This window comes from Mustelus asterias, chromosome 1 (genome assembly GCF_964213995.1).
Source record: "Mustelus asterias chromosome 1, sMusAst1.hap1.1, whole genome shotgun sequence".
In the NCBI taxonomy this organism is placed as follows: Eukaryota; Metazoa; Chordata; class Chondrichthyes; order Carcharhiniformes; family Triakidae; genus Mustelus; species Mustelus asterias.
In genome coordinates, this window is record NC_135801.1 from 94263697 (window position 1) to 94283187 (window position 19491).

The 19491-nt window shown below is 40.2% G+C and overlaps 1 protein-coding gene across 2 annotated transcripts in view; it reads right to left on the bottom strand.

Annotated features, from left to right (window-relative positions):
• Positions 1–19491, bottom strand: part of adgra3 (adhesion G protein-coupled receptor A3) — a 162491-nt gene that overhangs the window by 47609 nt on the left and 95391 nt on the right. For both annotated transcript variants that reach the window (XM_078215464.1, XM_078215471.1), the window contains 5 exons: positions 10878–10949; positions 6941–7012; positions 5977–6048; positions 3759–3919; positions 45–258 (listed from right to left, as the gene is read on the bottom strand). In XM_078215464.1, the coding sequence (XP_078071590.1) occupies positions 45–258; positions 3759–3919; positions 5977–6048; positions 6941–7012; positions 10878–10949 (591 nt within the window). The remainder of the gene's footprint in view (positions 1–44; positions 259–3758; positions 3920–5976; positions 6049–6940; positions 7013–10877; positions 10950–19491) is intronic.

Sequence of the window (19491 nt, forward strand, 5' to 3'; positions counted from 1 at the left end):
TACTCTGAATGTTGAGATATCAATAATGCAAGCCAATTTATTACCTTGCAATAAAGGAACAATTATGTATCATATTTTTTTCAACAAGGATTCCTTGGGACTCATCAGTTTCCACTATCTTTCCATCCTGATACCAGAGCACTTGCATGTCCTGGCCAATATAAGAAGCTATACACTGAAAAGGCAAACTGTCGCCCTCAAACACAACCTGTCGGTGGGAAGGGGTCAGCTGAAAGGAGGGCAGCTCAAGAGGAGCATCTGCAATAAAAAAGATCAGTTAAAATGAAAACCATTCACAAGTACAGACTTCAGTTAGCTTACAATGCAAAAATGATAACATTTATTAACAAAATTGAATGCATAAACACCATGTGCAGAATTTTACATTTCCAGCTGGCAAGTGTACATACTGGGGGAAGGGGCCTGTAAAATCTACTGGGTGGTCTTTCCGAACAATCCTCAATTTTACAGGGATGGTAGAGGGCAGCCCACCTCATCAACCCCAGGATGAAATAATGACCCCTAGTTGGCAGGAATCATATATTTGAATTTTACATTCAGTTTGAGGGCGAGAAGAGTAGGTCGAAGATAAACCTTTTAAATTTAAATAAGGGCATGAAAGTAGAGCTAGCTAAAATGAACTGGCAAATTAGGTTAAAGGATAGGTTACTAGAAATGAGGTGGCAGACATTGAAGGGGACATTTCAGAATATACAAAATAGATACATTTCAATGAGAAAGAAAACTTCCAAGGGACAGTTAACTAAAAAAAGAAAAATCATATAGTTGTGCGAGGATGAGTGGCAGGTCAGAAGATTAGACAGAATGTTAAAAAAACGCAGGATGACAAAAATATTAATATGGTGGGAAAAATTAGAGTTCCAGAGAAAACTAGGTACAAATATAAAAGACAGTCAGAGGTTCTATAGATATTTAAGAAAGAAAGGGTTAGTACTGCACCTATAGAAAGTCTGGGCAATTTAATAATGGAAAATAAGGAGATGGCAGATGAATTAAACAGGTATTTTGCTTCGGTCTTCATGACAGAGCATATAGTAACACCCGAGAAGTAACTATAAATCAAGAGCTGGAAGAGAGGAGGAACTCAAGAAAATTATAATCAATCACCAGGGAAGTGGTATTGAGCAAATTGTTAGAGCTATAGGCTGAGAAGTTCCTGGGGATCCTGAAGGACTTCATCTGAGGATCTTAAAAGAAGTGGCTCATGAGATAGTTGGTGCATTAACTTTAACTTTCCAAAATTCCTCAGATTTGGGAAGGATTCTATTAGATTGGGAAATAGTGAATGCAACTCTTTTATTCAAAAAAGGAAGGAGACAGAAAGCAGGAAACTACAAGCCAGTTAGCTTAATGTCTGTCATTGGGAAAATGTTTGAAGTTATTATTAAAAACTTTATATAGCAGGGCACTTGGAACATTTCAGGCTAATTAGGCAGGTAACGTGGTTTTGTTAAAGGGAAATCATGTTTAACCATTTGGATTTTTTGAAAAAGTAACATGTTCTGTACATAGAGAATGTCCAAAGTTGTGCAGGTTAGGTGGATTGGCCATGCTAAATTGCCCCTTAATGTCCCAGGATGTGCAAGTTAGGGAGATTAGTGGGGTAAATGCATGGAGTTACAGGGCAAGTCCAGGGTGGCCATGGATAGGATGCTCTTTCAGAGTTGGTGCAGTCTCAATGGGCTGAATGGCCTCCTTCTGTATTGTAGGGATTCTATGGAACTGTTCTCAAATTTCCAGAAGGCATTTGATAAGATGCCACATCAAAGCTGCAAGGGGTAATATATGGACATGATAGAGGAGTGGCTCGCTAACAGGAGAAGTTTCACAACACCAGATGAGTCACCTGATGAAGGGGCAGTGCTCCGAAAGCTTGTGCTGCCAAATAAACCTGTTGGACTTCAATCTGGTGTTGTGAGACTTCTTACTGTGCTTACCCCAGTCCAACGCCAGCATCTCCACATCATCACTAGCAGGAAACAGATTAGGCAACAATTGGTCATTTTCTGTTTGTCAAGATGTAACAAATGGTGTGCCACAAGGATCAGTGTTGGGGCCTCAACTTTTAACAATTTATATTAATGAATACGATGAAGGGATCAAAGATATGGTTGCTAAATTTGCTGATAGCACAAAAATAGGTAGGAAAGTAAGTTGTGAAGAGGACATAAGGAGGCTACAAAGGGATAAAGATAGGTTAAGTGAGTAGGCAAAGATCTGCAAATGGATTTTAACGTGGGAAGATGTGAAATGGTCCATTCTGGCAGGAAAAATAAAACTAAAACATACTCTCTAAATGATGAGAGATTGCAGAGCTCTGAGATCTGGCTGTCCTAGTACATGAATCACAAAAGATTAGTTTGCAGGTACAGCAAGCAATTAGGAAAGCTGACAGAATATTATTTGTTGCGAGGAGAACTGAATACATAAGTAGAGAGGTTATGCTTCAATCAAACAGGACATTGGTGAAACCACATCTGGAGTACTGTGTACAGCATGGTCTCTTTATTTAAGAACGATATAAATATGTTAGAAGCAGTTCACTAATATCTAGAATGGGCAGATCGTCTCATGGGGAAACGGTTGGATAGGCTAGACTGGTATCTGCTGGGGTTTAGAAGAGTAAGAGGCAACTTTGTTTGAGACATCCGATCCTGAGGGGTCTTGACAGGGTGGATATGGAAAAGATACTTCCTCTGGTGGGAGACTCTAGAACTAGGGGTCACAATTTTAAAATATGGTGTCGTCCATTTAAAACAGATAATTTTTTCCATAAATTCATGAGGGTCATGAAACTTTGGAACTCTTCCTCAAAAGGCAGTGGAAATACTGTTGCTGTTGGCATTACAGGGAATATAAAACTGTTGGCCGCTCAGACTGGCCAGCCAGTCTCTGAGGTGAGACATCTGCCCAAGTGAGGAGCGAAAGTTCCATCTCTAGTCTACTGCCACGCCTCGGAGCATTACACAGTTAAAGGCTGCTGTGATTGGCAGGGATACATTCCCCACAGACTCTTTGGGTGGTGGGGTTTCAGTTGCTCATTTGTGACTGCTGCTCTTAAATAACATCACATTATTATTTCTTTATAGCTTAGCTTTAGGAACGTAATTGTTCTAATTTCTTGCTCAACATAATTAACCTTCCAGAGAGTGAGGTGATGTTTGCTACCTCTGACTACAGTGCTCACAGTGTTGTCTTTGCCTACCAAGTAATTTTTCATAAGGGAGAAGCCAATGTCTAGACTCTAATGATGGATGACTGAGACATGGCCAATGAGCTAGTCTAAACCCCTTAAAGCCAAAGCTCTTTGCTGTTGGTTCTCATAACTTCCTTTGCTATTGACTTCAGCTTTTTGTACCTGAGCCCATGGAGGATTGGGTCCTGACCTTTAGGTTCAGAAAATTGCAAAGAGAGCAACAATGGATCATAGGTGGAAAGCAGAATGGATTGCATAGGGACAGACCAGACCAGGCAGTGCACAACATGACTGGAATGCAGTGAGCAAGGGCCAGCAGTCAGCAATTTCTGTCTGGGAGTTTGAAATTTTTGTGGACATCTGGTACGGCTTATATTAGTATGAAAGATGGACACACCCACTGTAATGAAGATACTGAAATCCTGTGATTTTGGATGTACTTTAAATTATTTTGACTTCTTTCCTCCTCTAATTGCCTAATTACACAGGTTACATTAAGACTACTGGTACATGAGTATAAAGTTGAATCTTAAGTTCTTACCACAAGTCAGAAGTTCTTTCTTAACACTCGTTACCAGCTGACTGTGTAGAGACTTTGGGAAGGCACACTTAGTTTCTCGTACAGTTATATTTTTAGTTTTTATCCATTGAATCATCCAAAGCAAGTTGCAATCACACAAAAGATAGTCCGTCTGAAATTCTCTAACAATGATAAATTCAAAAGTTAAGTGTAATGTTTCCAAATAACTTTTCTTTACAAAGATTGCTCTCTCAAGAAAATTAAGTTACAAAAACCTGACATCCACACATCAATAAAAGGCACCTAACACGTTTCATGAACCCATGTGCTGGTGTTTAAATTAAGTTCATCTAAGTTTTCTAACAGTATAATTTGAAATATTTTCCAATTCATCATCTGAAATTTGATAAGAATGAAATAAGTCAGTAAAATACATTTGTTAGCATATAGTAAATTAAAGATATTCAGTTCAACAGAGAAATAAAACTACATTTTAAAGTTCAAATTGTAACTTGTCTGAATTTTGTGCCAATTTGAGAACTTCAAGAAATCTAACACCTTTATATGATCAACAATTTCAATCTTGACATTTGAATCTTGATCACATATACTTAATCACACTACCTGCATGAAGAATTTGGCAGTCAGTGAATTAATACTAAGTTTCTATTAACTAACATTGTCCATAGCAAATATTTCATAATATACATGATGCATTGTGCTGGACCAACTCTTTCACTTGCTGTTCTTACCCTTTAAGGTGCGAGGTGAGGGGAGGGGTAGGAGAATGCTGAATTGAGACAAAGTTGCTTTGTTGTGCATAAAAGGCCAAGTTGTTGGAATCACATCCAGGGCACTTTCAGGTACCCTCAAGTGATTTACACAGAAGAAACATGAGTAGTTTGCTTGCCTAGCTTCTGCGTTATAATTGACGTGTAGTGCATAGAGTCAAGGTTAGTGGCTTAATAATATACAAAACAGAAACAAGAGACTGATGCCAGCACAAAATGGTAAACATCTATTTTTGAAAATAATTCAATATTAGGTTGACTAACAGCACTTCACTACGCACATCCAAAAAGATAAGAATAATTTCAGTTTTAAAGCTTCCCTTTCAAATTTATCTTTTTTTATTTATTCATGCACAGGAGTAGCATTGGTTAGGCAGGGGAATGGGCAGGACTAGATTTCTACAGGCCTTCTGACTGTCCAATGTAACTCTGGTGGAAGCCCAGGAGAAATAACATTAAGACACCATTTGCATTAATTTTTTGGGAATTCTGTTACTCACAGGGTGGCGCGGTGGCAGAGTGGTTAGTACTACTACCTCACAGCGCCAGGGACCCGGGTTGAATTCTGGCCTCCCCATGTTTGCGTGGGTTTCCTTTGAGTGCTCTGTTTTCCTCCCATAGTCCCAAAATGTGCAGGTTAGTTTGATTGGTCATGCAAAATTGTCCCTTAGTGTCAGGGGGACTAGCAGGGTAAACACATGGGGTTTCGGGGATAGGGCGGGTAGAATTGTTGTTGATGCAGGTTCGATGAGCCGAATGGCCTCCTTCTGCACTGTAGGGATTCTATGACTCATTTACCAAGTTTACAGCAACAGATCAGGTTAACCCCCACAGAAATTCTATCTCATTGTTTGAATCCCTATTTACCACTAAAGGATACTTAATTCTTTTTAAATTGTGAAGTAATTAATTCTTCCTTGCTCTGTGGAGCAAGTGAATGCACACAATATCAAACTATCTCATTATTTCAATGACTTTTACATCAATTGTACAAAGATAGTCAACATAATTTCTAATTCATCAGATTAAATTCAACCCTTCAGCGTAGCGTTCACATTTCTCTCTTGGAATGCAAAGTAAACAGCATTCAAGAACGTTTGAAGGAGAAACATATTATTTAAATAGAAACAAGTTATTACATTCGGAGTCAGTTAGCTCAGTTGGCTGTATGCGGGTTCAATTCCCGTAATGGCTGAGGTTATTCATGAAGGTTCACTTTCTCAACCTTGCCCCTTGCCCGAGCTGTGGTGATCCTCAAGTTACGTCACCACCAGCCAGCTCTCTCCTTCTGCCCATAGTCATGTGGGACTATGGCGACTTACCTTTTATTGTACACATGATAAAGATTTTGAATGAAAACTTTATAGCAAGTAGAAAAAAGGTATGGACACAACTTTCAGTAAATGAGAAGCAGCTAAGAAAAAAAATAAACTGGGTGTATCACTTACATGTATTTTAGCGACAAAAGGTTCTCAAATGTCCCTTGTGCCAATGTAGAAAACAGGTTTCCTGAAAGGTTCCTGAAAAGAGAAATATGAGTTCTAAAAAATCTGTGCTGAACTGCTGTTTACAATTTCTATTAATGAGTTAGAGGTTGCAATCAAAAATACAATTCTTAGATTTGCAGATAACACCAAAATGGTAGATAATCAACTGCGAAGATGCCAACAAGCTACAAGAAGACACTAATAAACTTGCATAATAAGCAGATTAACTTCAAAGTAGATAGGCTTGAGATATTACATTTTTGCAAGTTATGGTAAACCTACATCAATCCTTGGTTAGCCCACACTTGGAAGGAATGTATACAGTTTTGTACAAGATATGTAGAGGCATTGGAGAGGGTGCAAAAAGAGATTTACGCAGATAATAGAACTGAAGGTTATATACATCAGGAAAGAATTAAAAGCCTAGGTCTCATTTCTCTTCAAATGAGGTTGAGGGTGAACTAATAGAGATCTTTAAAAATTCTTAAAGTTTTTGATAAAGTAGACATGGAATATTTCCATTTGTGGGTAAGAGCAAAACAAGAGGCCACCAATTTAAAATGGTCACCAAGAAATCAAATACCGAGTTTAGGAGGAGCTTCTTTACCCACAGAATAGTGAAAATATGGAACTTACTACCACAGGGAGTAGTTGCAGTGGGTAGCAGCGATGAATTTATTGGGAAGCTAGATAAGTAGATGAGGAAGAAGGGAATAGAGGGTTTGGCTAATAGTGTCAAATAAGGAAGGATGGGAGGAGACTTGAGTGGAGCACTAATAGAGTGGTTTGGCTAATTTGACTTATTTCTGTGCAATATGTTCTATGTAATTAAGTAAACAAAGTATAAATAATGTCAGGATTAAATAAAGTCAAAATATATGCTATTTTAAATTAAAAGGTAAATTCACTTAAACTGGTCACTTACAAACGGATAAGATTTGATATGCCTCTGAACATTTCCCCATTTAGACAGCCTATTCTGTTGTTAGATAAATCCCTGTAAGAAAAGAAAATCCACCAGGTTATATTGGTTACTACATATAGGAGAGACTTTTTTGTCCTTTTCATAGAGTGTCTAATCTTGTGAAGTCATACACCCACGTATCATCTTTCTTTCTTTTGTTGGGTTCTCCTCTCTCAGGATACACAGCTCCACCGCAAGCCAGCTGCCAAAAGGCATCCAAAAGCATGTTGATACGGATTCCCATCAGATTATCCCCTTTCCCCATGTGGCAATGCTTCTGTTTTCTTCAGCAAAGGGATCCAAAGCTCAGAGGAACTGAATCAGTTTCTGACCACCATTGCAAATATGAAAATCATTGTGCTAATATGTTCTCCACTACCAGTATTATTAGCAGCTATTTACCAACAACCATCAGTTTCGATCAGTTTTACTCTCACCCAAGTCAGATTCTGACAGGGCTGGACAGACTGGATGCAGGGATGTTATTTCCTCCAGCCTGGGGATGGGGGGAGGTTTGAGAACTAGAGGATCAAGAATAAGGGGGTCGAAGTCTCAGGATATGGGGTGGGCCATTTAGGAGAAATTTCTTCACTCAGAGGGTGGTGAACCCAAGGAATTCTCTGCCACAGAAGGCTGTGGAGGCACTGAAGTCACTGAGTATATTTGAGGAAATAAATAGGTTTCTAGACTCTGAAGGTGTCCAGGACTATGGGGAGAGCACTGGAGTATAGAGCGGAGATAGAGAATCAGTGGCACGGTGGCACAGTGGTTAGCACTCCTGCTTCACACCTCCAGGGCCCCGGGTTCAATTCCCGGCTTGGGTCGCTGACTGTGCGGAGTCTGCACGTTCTCCCCATGTCTGCATGGGTTTCCTCTGGGTGCTCTGGTTTCCTCCCACAACCTTAAAGATGTGTTGGTTAGGTGCATTGGCCATGTTAAATTCTCTCTCAGTGCATCTTGAACATCTCAGGCATCCGAGTGTGGCGACTAGGGGTTTTCACAGTAACTTTATTGCAGCGTTAATGTAAGCCTACTTGTGACACTAATAAATAAACTAAAACTAGTGTTCATGCTGAATGGCAGAGCAGGCTCAAAGGGCTAAATGGACAACTCCTAGTTTCTATTCAAGTCCCACTCCAGAACCTAAGCACAAAATTGAAGTTAACACTATAGAGGACTATTAAGAGAATGCTGCATTGATAAAGGTGTCACTTTAATGTGAGGACTGATTTGCCTGTAAAATACCTTCAGGCACTATTTAGGATCAGGCTTTGTTTAATGTTCTGGCCAACATTGATTCTTTAAAAAAATGTGCGAGAAAAACAGATTAACTGTTGTCACTAATTTGGCCTTTGCAAAACCTTGCCATGTGCAACCCTGCATGCAAAAAAAATTGTTGGAGAGAGGCAGCAATTTATAAACCCAAGACAACAATGTGCAAAATTAATGCGGGTCTAGTGGATGGAAGGGGATGATGATAGTTAAATTCTCCTCTATCCTTAAGGTTATTCATGGATAAGATACAACGGTTTTCCTCTTCCTGTCCTTGATAGATTGCCATTCTCACTATACCTTTCTAAAAGCACTTATGAGACAGTAGTAACCTCAAAACCATGTTGTTAAACTTACCACCTCGTCAATGGAACAATTGGCTCATTGCAACTTTCCAAGGGATCTACCACTATCAGGGTCTGCCTATTTCAGATGGTATGCCTCATGTAATACATAAACGTTCTCTGGCAGTCCTAATTGCCATTTTAGGATAGTACTGCTTTCAGCCTATGCCACACACACTCCAAAGAATTTCTCTGGTAATACAGCTGAAGAGATATTGGAAGTTAAGTTTTAAATTATTTCTGTGATGTTAACAGGGATAGGGGTGCCCCTCTGTTCTCCACTATGCAATCTGGACCACTGCCACATTCTATGATTGCGACCCCCCCCCCCCCCGCCGCCTCCAGCTGATGGCCTGGGTATTTGAGCCACCTGATTGCTGTCAGGTTGGTGGTTTGGCAGCCAGTTCAATTTAAATACAGCTGAAGCCTGAAAAAATTTGACTTCTTCATTCATCAAATGGATGGGCTGCCAGTCTACATTGGGCTGGTTACATTGGCCAGAAGTTCACCCCTCTTGTACTGCATAGCTCTTATACACCATCTCCTGTTGCTTTCTTCATTTCGCCTTTCTTACTTTGGTATGTCTCTCAGTCTTTGCATGCTTCTCAGTTTCTCTTTTTCGCTATTTATGCCTCATTCTGTATGCTTCTCTCAAGTACATGAGTTTGTTTCTGTAGATCTCTAGCCTTTTTTCCCCAAACAAATCTGAAGACAGATCCAAGACTTCAGACTTTGACAGTCAAACTATGATCTTCACCCGCTCTACAAATAGTGTCTTTTCTCCTGTGCATTCTCAAATTCCATTTGGAAGAGTTCAACAAATACAGAAACATTAGGGTCAAATAACCTACTGAAGTTCCTATCACTATCGCAGATTAAATTTTCTGATTCCAGCTTTTTATTTTTTTCTCCTAAAACTGAGTTTCTTGTCTGCAAAACAAAAAGTGGATCTTAAATCCTGATGTAAAACTTTGCTCAGGTTTCTCTTTTATTGAACTGTTCTTAGGAAGTTCACAAAATCAAACATTTTAAAGTAAGCAATACTAAATGTCTCACATCCACCTGTTGCAATATGTACACAAAGGGATATAATGAGCTGGGGACTGAGAGGAAACAGAAGTTGGAGCTCAGAATATGGAGTAAGCAAGGCCTCAGACTGGACCTTCGAATGGCAGTCAGAAATGATGGAAGATAATATTAAAAATAGCTTGTCATTTAAATGGTAAGTCATTGAATTTGAAAACAAAACAATGTTGAAATTATAGATGGATGGATGGCTGATGAATGAATGCAATTGTTAAAGATCTTAACATAGCAGCTGTGTCATACGTGGGGAATTAACAGATCTGCTCAATGCAAGTTCGTGTCACAATTGAATCAAATGAATCACTCGTACTTTAGGTTCATATTGAGAAGCATTCACATGGGCTAGACCAGTGCTGAACAAAACTCCACCTCTGTTTGTAATTATTGGAACCACAGCCTTGTAAATTGGAAGAAAGAGCAGAGTTTGGACTGTCAGAAGGATGACAAATCTGGGAAAATTCAGACCTCAGGTTCAAAACCCTAATATTTTGGCAACAGTATGCAATTCAAGGTTATGTTCTAGGTCTTTTTGGCAGGCTAAATCCAGGCCAACCGAACTATTGAATGGAAATTTGAATTTTACTGGGGGCATAAAATGGGCGAGAGAGATATTATAAACCCGCTTCTAGATTTTTCAATACAATGGAGTTCGCAGAACTGAAAATTGGGTGGGTGTATAAAATGAACCCACCTATCCAATATAGTCCATTCTCCATCCCAATTAATATTGATAGTTCTGGGGTTTGAAATTTGTCCTAAAGCAATACTTTTCTGTTCATAATTCAGGAAAAAGGCACACTCCGAGAATGGGAGGAGCCAGTTAACCGGTTCACTGAGATGGAAGGCTGAGTTCTGCGTTTGCATCTAATGGGAAAGCTCCAGGATGATCATGCAGTTATTGAGGTCTCACAAAAGGTGGGGGAGCAGGTGAAGAGTGAGTGATGCCAAGGGAAGATGGTGCTGCAGAGCAATTGGAGGCTGAGATTGGGGTGAGGACAAGCTGCCAATAACTATTACCTGTGAGTGTGACATCTCCAATCAAAATACAGGCCCAGATTAACCAGAATTTTGGGCCGAGTTTATTAGAAATTCCGGTTGGTAGAGCATCAGATAACTAATTTACTGTACCAAATGTAGAAAGCACAATCGACCTTTTTTGTCTCATACTCACGTACATTAAATAATTCAATACTCACAGTCTTTTCAGTGCTGGAAGTCCCCAGAATGCATCTGCTTCTATATTGCCTATAAGATTGTTCTTCATGTCCCTGCAAGAAAAAAAAAGTATTAACTATAATGGCTCATATTCCAAATCAGTTGGAACACGGTGCTTTCTTTTGAGAACGATCAAGTGCTAAGGACACTTGCCGAGTTCAACACAATCAATTGGAACATCTTTTATCTGACAGCTCATTTTCTAGCAGTATACAGCTGATGTGGAACATACATGTCAATGAATATAAAGTTTCACTTAGGCAATCTGATAACATTTTATTAGATGTGCAGCTGAACTAGAGCAGCTATGGTTATTACAGTCAAACCCAATGTAATATAACCATCCAAAATTTGTTAACTAGCATTTAAGAGGTGTACAAATAACAAACTAATGTTTCTTTGTGTTTTTCAAATCAACATAATTAAAACAGAAATCAAAAAGACTGCATAGAAAAGTCTGTATTACCCTCTTAAAATTGCAAGAGTAAAAATGTAGAAAATGATAGTTACTATGCTTTGACATTATGATAAAAAGAAAGTATTTTCTCAATTTATAAGCCAACCATGCTTTTGTTAAAATATTTTCAGTTTGGTATCAATTTTTTAATCCATTTTTTCGCCAAAGGGGCAGCAATCATAAGCTTTTCCTTTAACGTTCCTCTTCTACCCTAACTCTCCAAAGGAAACACCCTGTGACATGGTAATGTTCCACATACAGCAGCAACCCTCTAAATACGAATATAAAAATGATAAATGAATGTAAAATATTTAATCATGGTGTCATCACAAGGAAACCCAATCCAGTTTGCATCCACCATCTACCTTTGAACATCTCCAGCAGGATTCTAAGTGATGCTGAGCCAATTTTCCTCTACCTGAGTCCGAGCATATAATTTTCTATTTGTAACACCCTCCCATCATTATCGACCTAATGAGATTAACTAACTTGGCACAATCGATCAAACTTGGAACTTTCCTGGCTCAACAATCTATATTTTTAGAATGTACCCAAAGGTGTTTCACAAAGGGGTGGGGGGGGCACTAAGCATCAACTGGCTGAAAGTGAATAAACTAGGATTGTTCTTCCTGTAAAGATGGGGGCTGAGGGGCGACCCGATTAGAAGTTTATAAAATTATGAGGGGCATAGATAAGGTGAACAGTTGTAAGCTTTTTCCAAGGGCAGAAATGACAATCACAAGGGAGCACAAGTTCAAGGTAAGGGGGTGAAAGGTTCAGTAGAGTTGTCCGGAGGAAGTTTTTCTAACACAAAGGGTGGTGGGGGCCTGAAATGCACTGCCAAGTGAGGTGGTTGAGGCAGACACATCAGTAACATTTAAGACTAATCTGGATAGACACATGAATAGGTAGGGAATAGAGGGGGACAGGTGGTTGGTCTAGATAGGACAATGTGATGGGCGTGGGTTTGGTGGGCCGAAGGCCTGTTCCTGTGCTGTACCGTTCTTTGTTTATCCTATTTCCTCATCCACATAATGCTGCATCTGCCATGTATTTGCCCACTCACTCAATTTGTTCACATTACCTTGAAGCTTCTTAACATACTCCTCTTTACTCACATTCCCACCAAGTTTCATGTCATCAGCAAATTTAGAAATATTGCGTTTCCCTCATCCAAATCATTGATGTATATTGTGAATCGCTGGGGCCCCATTTTTCCGGGACTCTATTAGTCACTGTCTACCAATTCGACACAGGCCCATCTATTCCGACTCACAGTTTACTGTCTGCTAACCAATTCTAAACCATCCACCAGTCAGACAGGCCATCTTCATCTAATCTTCATAGGTCAGTTGCATCCCTGAGCAGAGCTACGGAGGCCTGTTCCAACAAACATTTAAAGCCACGGCAGATTGCAAATATTCTCATCAAAAAGCAGTCTTGTGCCTTCGTTAAACCATGAAAACATGTTTTCCTAGACTTGGTCACCTAAGCTGTATTGTATGGTAACTATTAGCTTGATTTGACTCATAGGGCAAGGTTTTGTGGCCTCGTTCGAGTGAGACCGGAAGATCCCACCCGAGGTCAGTGGACATTTCTGTTGTCCGCCCCTCACCTGCTCTGATTCCATGGCGGGCGAGCAAGTAGAATTCTGGTGTCAGAGTTCCTAAATTGGATGTTGTTTGGGAAAAGGTGTCTCACTGAGCTCAGGGGGCATAGTTTTGTTTTAGGAACAATAGGTAATTTCATATAAAATGGTGTTAAGTGTCTTAGTGTACATTACTTTCTCTTGTTTTTTTTAAAACTTGAATAAATACTCTTCATTAATAGTTTACACAATGACCAGACTGTCCCTCACTGGGTTGTACATTGTTCCTCACATTATTCCAAATAAATATACACATCAGTGGGGTTCGTAACAACTAACAAATAAAGAAATCCAAAAGTCGTCTTTGATCTGATTTATTGTCACGTGTATTAGTATACAGTGAAAAGTATTGTTTCTTGCACATTATATAGACTAAGCATACCGTTCATAGAGAAGGAGAGAATGCAGAACGTAATGTTAGTTATAGTTAGGGTGTAGAGAAAGATCAACTTAATGCAGGAAGGTCCATTCAAAACTCTGATGGCAGCGGGGAAGAAGCTGTTCTTGAGTCAGTTGGTACGTGATCTCAGGCTTCTGGCGACAGAAGCAGCTCAAAGAGAGCTCGTCCAGGGTGTGTGGGGGCCTTAATTATAAAGCACTGGGAAGTGTAGACAGCGTCAATGGGTGGGAGGCTGGTTTGAATGATGGACTGGGCTTCGTTCATGTGGTCTTGGTCAGAGCAGGAGCCATAGCAAGCTGTGATACAACCAGAAAGAATGCTTTTTATGGTGCATCTGTAAAGGGTGGTGAGAGTCGTAGTGGACATGCAAAATTTCCGAGAAAGTAGAGGTGTTGGTGGGCTTTCTTAATGGTAGTGTCAGCATGAGGGGACCAGGACATGTTGTTGGTGATCTGGATACCCAAAAACCTGAAGCTCTCAACCATTTATACTTCATCCCCATTTATGTAGACAGGGGCATGTCCTCCACTATGCTTCCTGAAGTTGATGACTATCTCTTTCTCTGGGCATATGAATATAATAAAAAGGACCTTAACAGAAATTTACACATGGAGGCAGGGTTATGGCCGAGGTACAGAACGAACTTGCAGTCTTTGTGAAAGAAGGTGCTGCCCAAATCATGGTGAAAGAGGTGGCAGTTAAGAGACTGGATTGGCTAAAAATTCAAGAAGTGGGAGGCATTAGATGGGCTGGCTGTATTTATAGTTGGTAAGTCACCTGGATCGGATTAGATGCAGCCAAGTATATAGAGGAAAGTAGGGTTGGAAATTGTGCTGGCTCTGTCCATAATCTTCCAATGTTCCTTCGATATATGGGTGGTGCCAGGGGAACTGGAGAATTGCAAATCTTACACCTTTGCTCAAAAAAGGTACAAGTGCAAGCCCAATCACTGCAGGATATCAGTGGTGAGGAAGCTTTTAGAAATGTTAATTTGGGACAAAGTTAACAGTCACTTGGATACTTAAGAAAAAATAACACATTTTTAATGACCATTCATGTTTAATTAATTTGCTTTTTTTGATGTGGTAACAGAAAGAGTTGAGGTTAATGTGGTTGATGTGGTGCACATGGACTTCCAAAAGGCAATTAATAAAGTGCCACATAACAGATTTGTCAGCAAAGTTAGAGTTCATGGAACAAAAGGGAGAGTAGATATGAAAATTGGTTGACTGACAGGGAACAACGTGAAGTGGTGAATTGGTGTTTTTCAGACTGTAGGAAGGTATACAGTGGGCTTCCCCACCAATACATATTAATTGACTCATGCACAATTCCATGATTTGAAAAGTGAATTGTGAAGGAGAATTATAGACTTCAAGAGGACATAGGACAGGCTGGTGCAACAGATGGACATGTGGCAGATGAAATTTAATGTAGAGGAATGTGAGGTGATTCATTCCGACAGAAAGAACGATGAGAGGTAATACAAATCTCAACCATGTTCAAAAGCAGAGGGACCTTGCTGTATATTTTCACAAATTATTGAAGGTGGAAAGACAAATTGAGAGAGTGGTTAATAAATCATATGGGCTTTATAAGCAGCAGCATAGACTGCAAAAGCAAGGAGTTAAGATAAACTTGTGTAAAAAACTGGTTTGGCTTCAAACCAGTCTTGTTTATTGTTTTATAAAATAATATGTAATATAAAATGTCTATAAAATAATGAAGGGCACAGATCAGCTAGATAGTCAATATCTTTTCCCAAAGGTAGGGGAGTCTAAAACTAGAGGGCATAGGTTTAAGGTGAGAGATACAAAAGTGTCCAGAGGGGCAATTTTTTCACTAAGGGTGGTGAGTGTCTGGAACAAGCTGCCAGAGGTAGTAGTAGAGGCGGGTACAATTTTGTCTTTTAAAAAGCATTTAGATAGTGCATGGGTACGATGGGTATAGAGGGATATGGGCCAAATGTGGGTAATTGGGATTAGCTTAGGGGTTTTTAAAAAAAGGGCGGCAAGGACAAGTTGGGCCGAAGGGCCCGTTTCCATGCTGTAAACCTCTGACTCTATAACTGGAGTATTACATCCAGATTTGGGCACCACCCTTTAAGAAGGATGTGAAGGCAAAAGAGAGGATACAAAAAAGGTTAAAATGAAATGATTCCAGGCTTCAGTTGAATGATTCCAGGCTTCAGTTATGTGGAAAGACTGGAGAAACTAGGACGGTTCATCTTGGCAAGCAGAATAGATACACTGTTTCTTTCATCGGAAAGAACAAGAACCAAAGGGCACTGATTTAAGGCGATTGGCAAAATAAACAATGATGACATGAGGAAAGAATGTTCTTTGTGGTTAGGATCTGGAATGCCTACCCAAGACTGGTGGAGGAAGATTTAATCGTGATTTCAGAAAAGTCTGGACAGTTATGAAGCAAAATAAAATGCAGGGTGAGGGGAAAAGGCAGTAGTTGGGATCTCATAGTAAAGGATCCTTTTGTAAGAGTGAACATAGAATTTCACATTCAGTTTGAGGGCGAGAAGTCCATGTCTAAAACCAGTCTTAAAATTATATAATGGCAATTACATGGGTATTGAAACAGAGTTGGCTAAATTGCAATGAGAACATACATTAAGCAAGATGGTAGAGAAGCAATATTTGACATTTAAACTGATATTTCACAATATTCAACACAAATATATTCCATTGAGAAAGACTAAGAGATGGATGCACCCTTCATGGCTAGCTAAGGAAGTTAAGGGTGGAATCAAATTGAAGGAAAAATAAACAATGCTGCATAGATTAGTGGTAGGCCAAAATTTGAGAATTTCAGCAACATCAAAGCTTGATGATGAAAAAATGAGGGAGAATTTGGGAGTATGAGAAAAAACTAGCAAGAAATATGAAATATTGTAAAAGTTTTTGTAAGGAAAATAGTAGCTAGAGTGAGTGTTGCTCCTCGAGAATCTGACTGGGAAATTAATAATGGAAAAGAAAGAAACGGCAAAGACTGATCAAATATTTTGTGTCTGTCTTCACAGAAGATACAAAAAGCATCTGAGAATAGTAGAAAAACAGGAAAAAAGGGAGGGAGAAACCCAAAATATTAACAGCTAGAGAAAAAGTACAGTAAAAATTAATGGGACTAAAGGCTGAAAAGTCCACTGGACCTGATGGTCTGCACCGTAGGGTCTTAAAAGAGGCAGAAGAGATATTGGATACATTGAGAACAAAGAACAATACAGCACAGGAACAGGCCCTTCGGCCCTCCAAGCCCACGCCGCTCCCTGGTCCAAACTAGACCATTCTTTTGTATCCCTCCACTCCCACTCCATTCATGTGGCTATCTAGATAAGTCTTAAACGTTCCCAGTGTGCCCGCCTCCACCACCTTGCCTGGCAGCGCATTCCAGGCCCCCACCACCCTGTGTAAAATATGTCCTTCTGATATCAGTGTTAAACCTCACCCCCCCCTTGTGAACGTCACCACCGACCTGGGAAAAAGCTTCCCACCGTTCACCCTATCTATGCCTTTCATAATTTTATACACCTCTATTAGGTCTCCCCTCATCCTCCATCTTTCCAGTGAGAACAACCCCAATTTACCCAATCTCTCCTCATAACTAAGCCCTTCCATACCAGGCAACATCCTGGTAAACCTCCTCTGCACCCTCTCTAAAGCCTTCACGTCCTTCTGGTAGTGTGGCGACCAGAACCGGATGCAGTATTCCAAATGCGGCCGAACCAACGTTCTATACATCTGCAACATCAGACCCCAACTTTTATACTCTATGCCCCGTCCTATAAAGGCCAGCATGCCATATACCTTCTTCACCACCTTCTCCACCTGTGATGTCACCTTCAAGGATCTGTGGACTTGCACACCCAGGTCCCTCTGCGTATCTACACCCTTTATGGTTCTGCCATTTATCGTATAGCTCCCCCCTACATTAACTCTACCAAAATGCATCACTTCGCATTTATCTGGATTGAACTCCATCTGCCATTTCTTTGCCAAAATTTCCAGCCTATCTATATCCATCTGTAGCCTCTGACAATGTTCCTCACTATCTGCAAGTCCAGCCAATTTCATGTCGTCTGCAAACTTCCTGATCACCCCAGTTACACCTTCTTCCAGATCGTTTATATAAATCACAAACAGCAGAGGTCCCAATACAGAACCCTGCGGAACACCACTAGTCACAGGCCTCCAGCCAGAAAAAGACCCTTCCACTACCACCCTCTGTCTTCTGTGACCAAGCCAGTTCTCCACCCATCTAGCCACCTCCCCCTTTATCCCATGAAATCCAACCTTTTGCACCAACCTCCCACGAGAGACTTTGTCAAACGCTTTACTAAAGTCCATATAGACGACATCCACGGCCCTTCCCTCGTCAACCATTCTAGTCACTTCTTCAAAAAACTCCTCCAGGTTAGTGAGGCATGACCTCCCCCTCTCAAAACCATGCTGACTATCGTTAATGAGTTTATTCCTTTCTAAATGCGCATGCATCCTATCTCTAAGAATCCTCTCCAACAACTTCCCTACCACTGACATCAAGCTCATTGACCTATAATTACCCGGGTTATCCTTCCTACCCTTCTTAAATAATGGGACCACATTAGCTATCCTCCAGTCCTCTGGGACCTCACCTGTGTCCAGTGACGAGACAAAGATTTGCGTCAGAGGCCCAGCGATTTCATCTCTCATCTCCCTGAGCAGCATTGGATAGATTCCATCAGGCCCTGGGGATTTGTCAGTCTTTATATTCTCTAAAAAACCTAACACTTCCTCCCTCGTAATGGAGATTTTCTCTAACGGTTCAACACTCCCCTCCGAGACACTCCCAGTCAACACATCCCTCTCCTTTGTGAATTGGTTGTAATCTTCCAAAATTCACAAGATTCTGGAAAGCTTCCAGCAGATTGGAAAACCCCAAATGTAGCAACTCTATTAAAGAAAGAAAGGACGGACAAATAGGGAAACTGTTGACCTAGAACTATAGTCTAACATCTATCATAGGAAAATGCTGGAATCTACTATTAAAGGAGGAAGTTTCAGTAAATTTAGACAATCATATTACAACCAGGCAGAGTCAATGTGGCTTTTTGAAAGGAAAATCAGTTTTGACAAACTTATAGTTCTCGAGGATGTGGCAAGCAAGATGGGTAACGACTAACCAGTAGATGTGGTGTTTTTGTATTTCCAAAAGGCTTTTGATAAGATGTCACATAAAAGGTTACTGCATAAGATGCTCATGATGTTGTTGGTGATATATTCGCATAGGTAGCACGTCGGCTAGCTAACCTTTGCGATCTACATTAATGACTTGGATGAATGAACCTACAGTATTGTAGCCAAATCTCCTGATGATATAATGATAGGTAGGGACAGCACATTGTGAGAAGAATACAAAGAGTCTGCAAAGGGATATAGATGGGTTAAGTTAATGAACAGAAGTTTGGCAGATGGAGTCTTGTCTTTCATCTATCCTTGGTCAGGAGATTGGCTGCATCATAAAATCTTTCTTGACATATTTTTATTTCCCGATGCCCTCATTGCCTGTCCCATAGAGTGGCCAGCCCACATTTTAATATCCTTCTGTGCCATTTTGAGTCTTCCTTGTGCATGCTTTCCAGATGCTTTGCCTTGTATAACCATTTTTTCTAAGCTCCTGTTCACATCACATGCCCAAAATATGAGAGCTCCCTCAATATCACTGCCTCAAACAAATTCCCGTTAATACCAACTTGCTCAAGTATCCATTCGTTCATTCACTTGGTCGTCCATGGCACATGTAATATCTCAGAATCTTTTCATATCAAATGCTCTTATTTGAACTTTATTACTCTGCTTGATGGTCCAGATGGAACATGTAGGAAAATGTGACGTTTTCCATTTTGGCAGGAAGAATAGAAAAGCAGATTATTATTTAAATGGAGAGAGACTGCAGATTGCTTTGACATAGAGGGATCTGGATGTCCTTGTACATGAATCACAGCACGCAAGTACAGCAAGTAATTTTGAAAGCAAAATGGATGTTGGCTTTTATCGTAAGAGGGATGGAGAATAAAAGTTCAAACACATTGGTGGGACC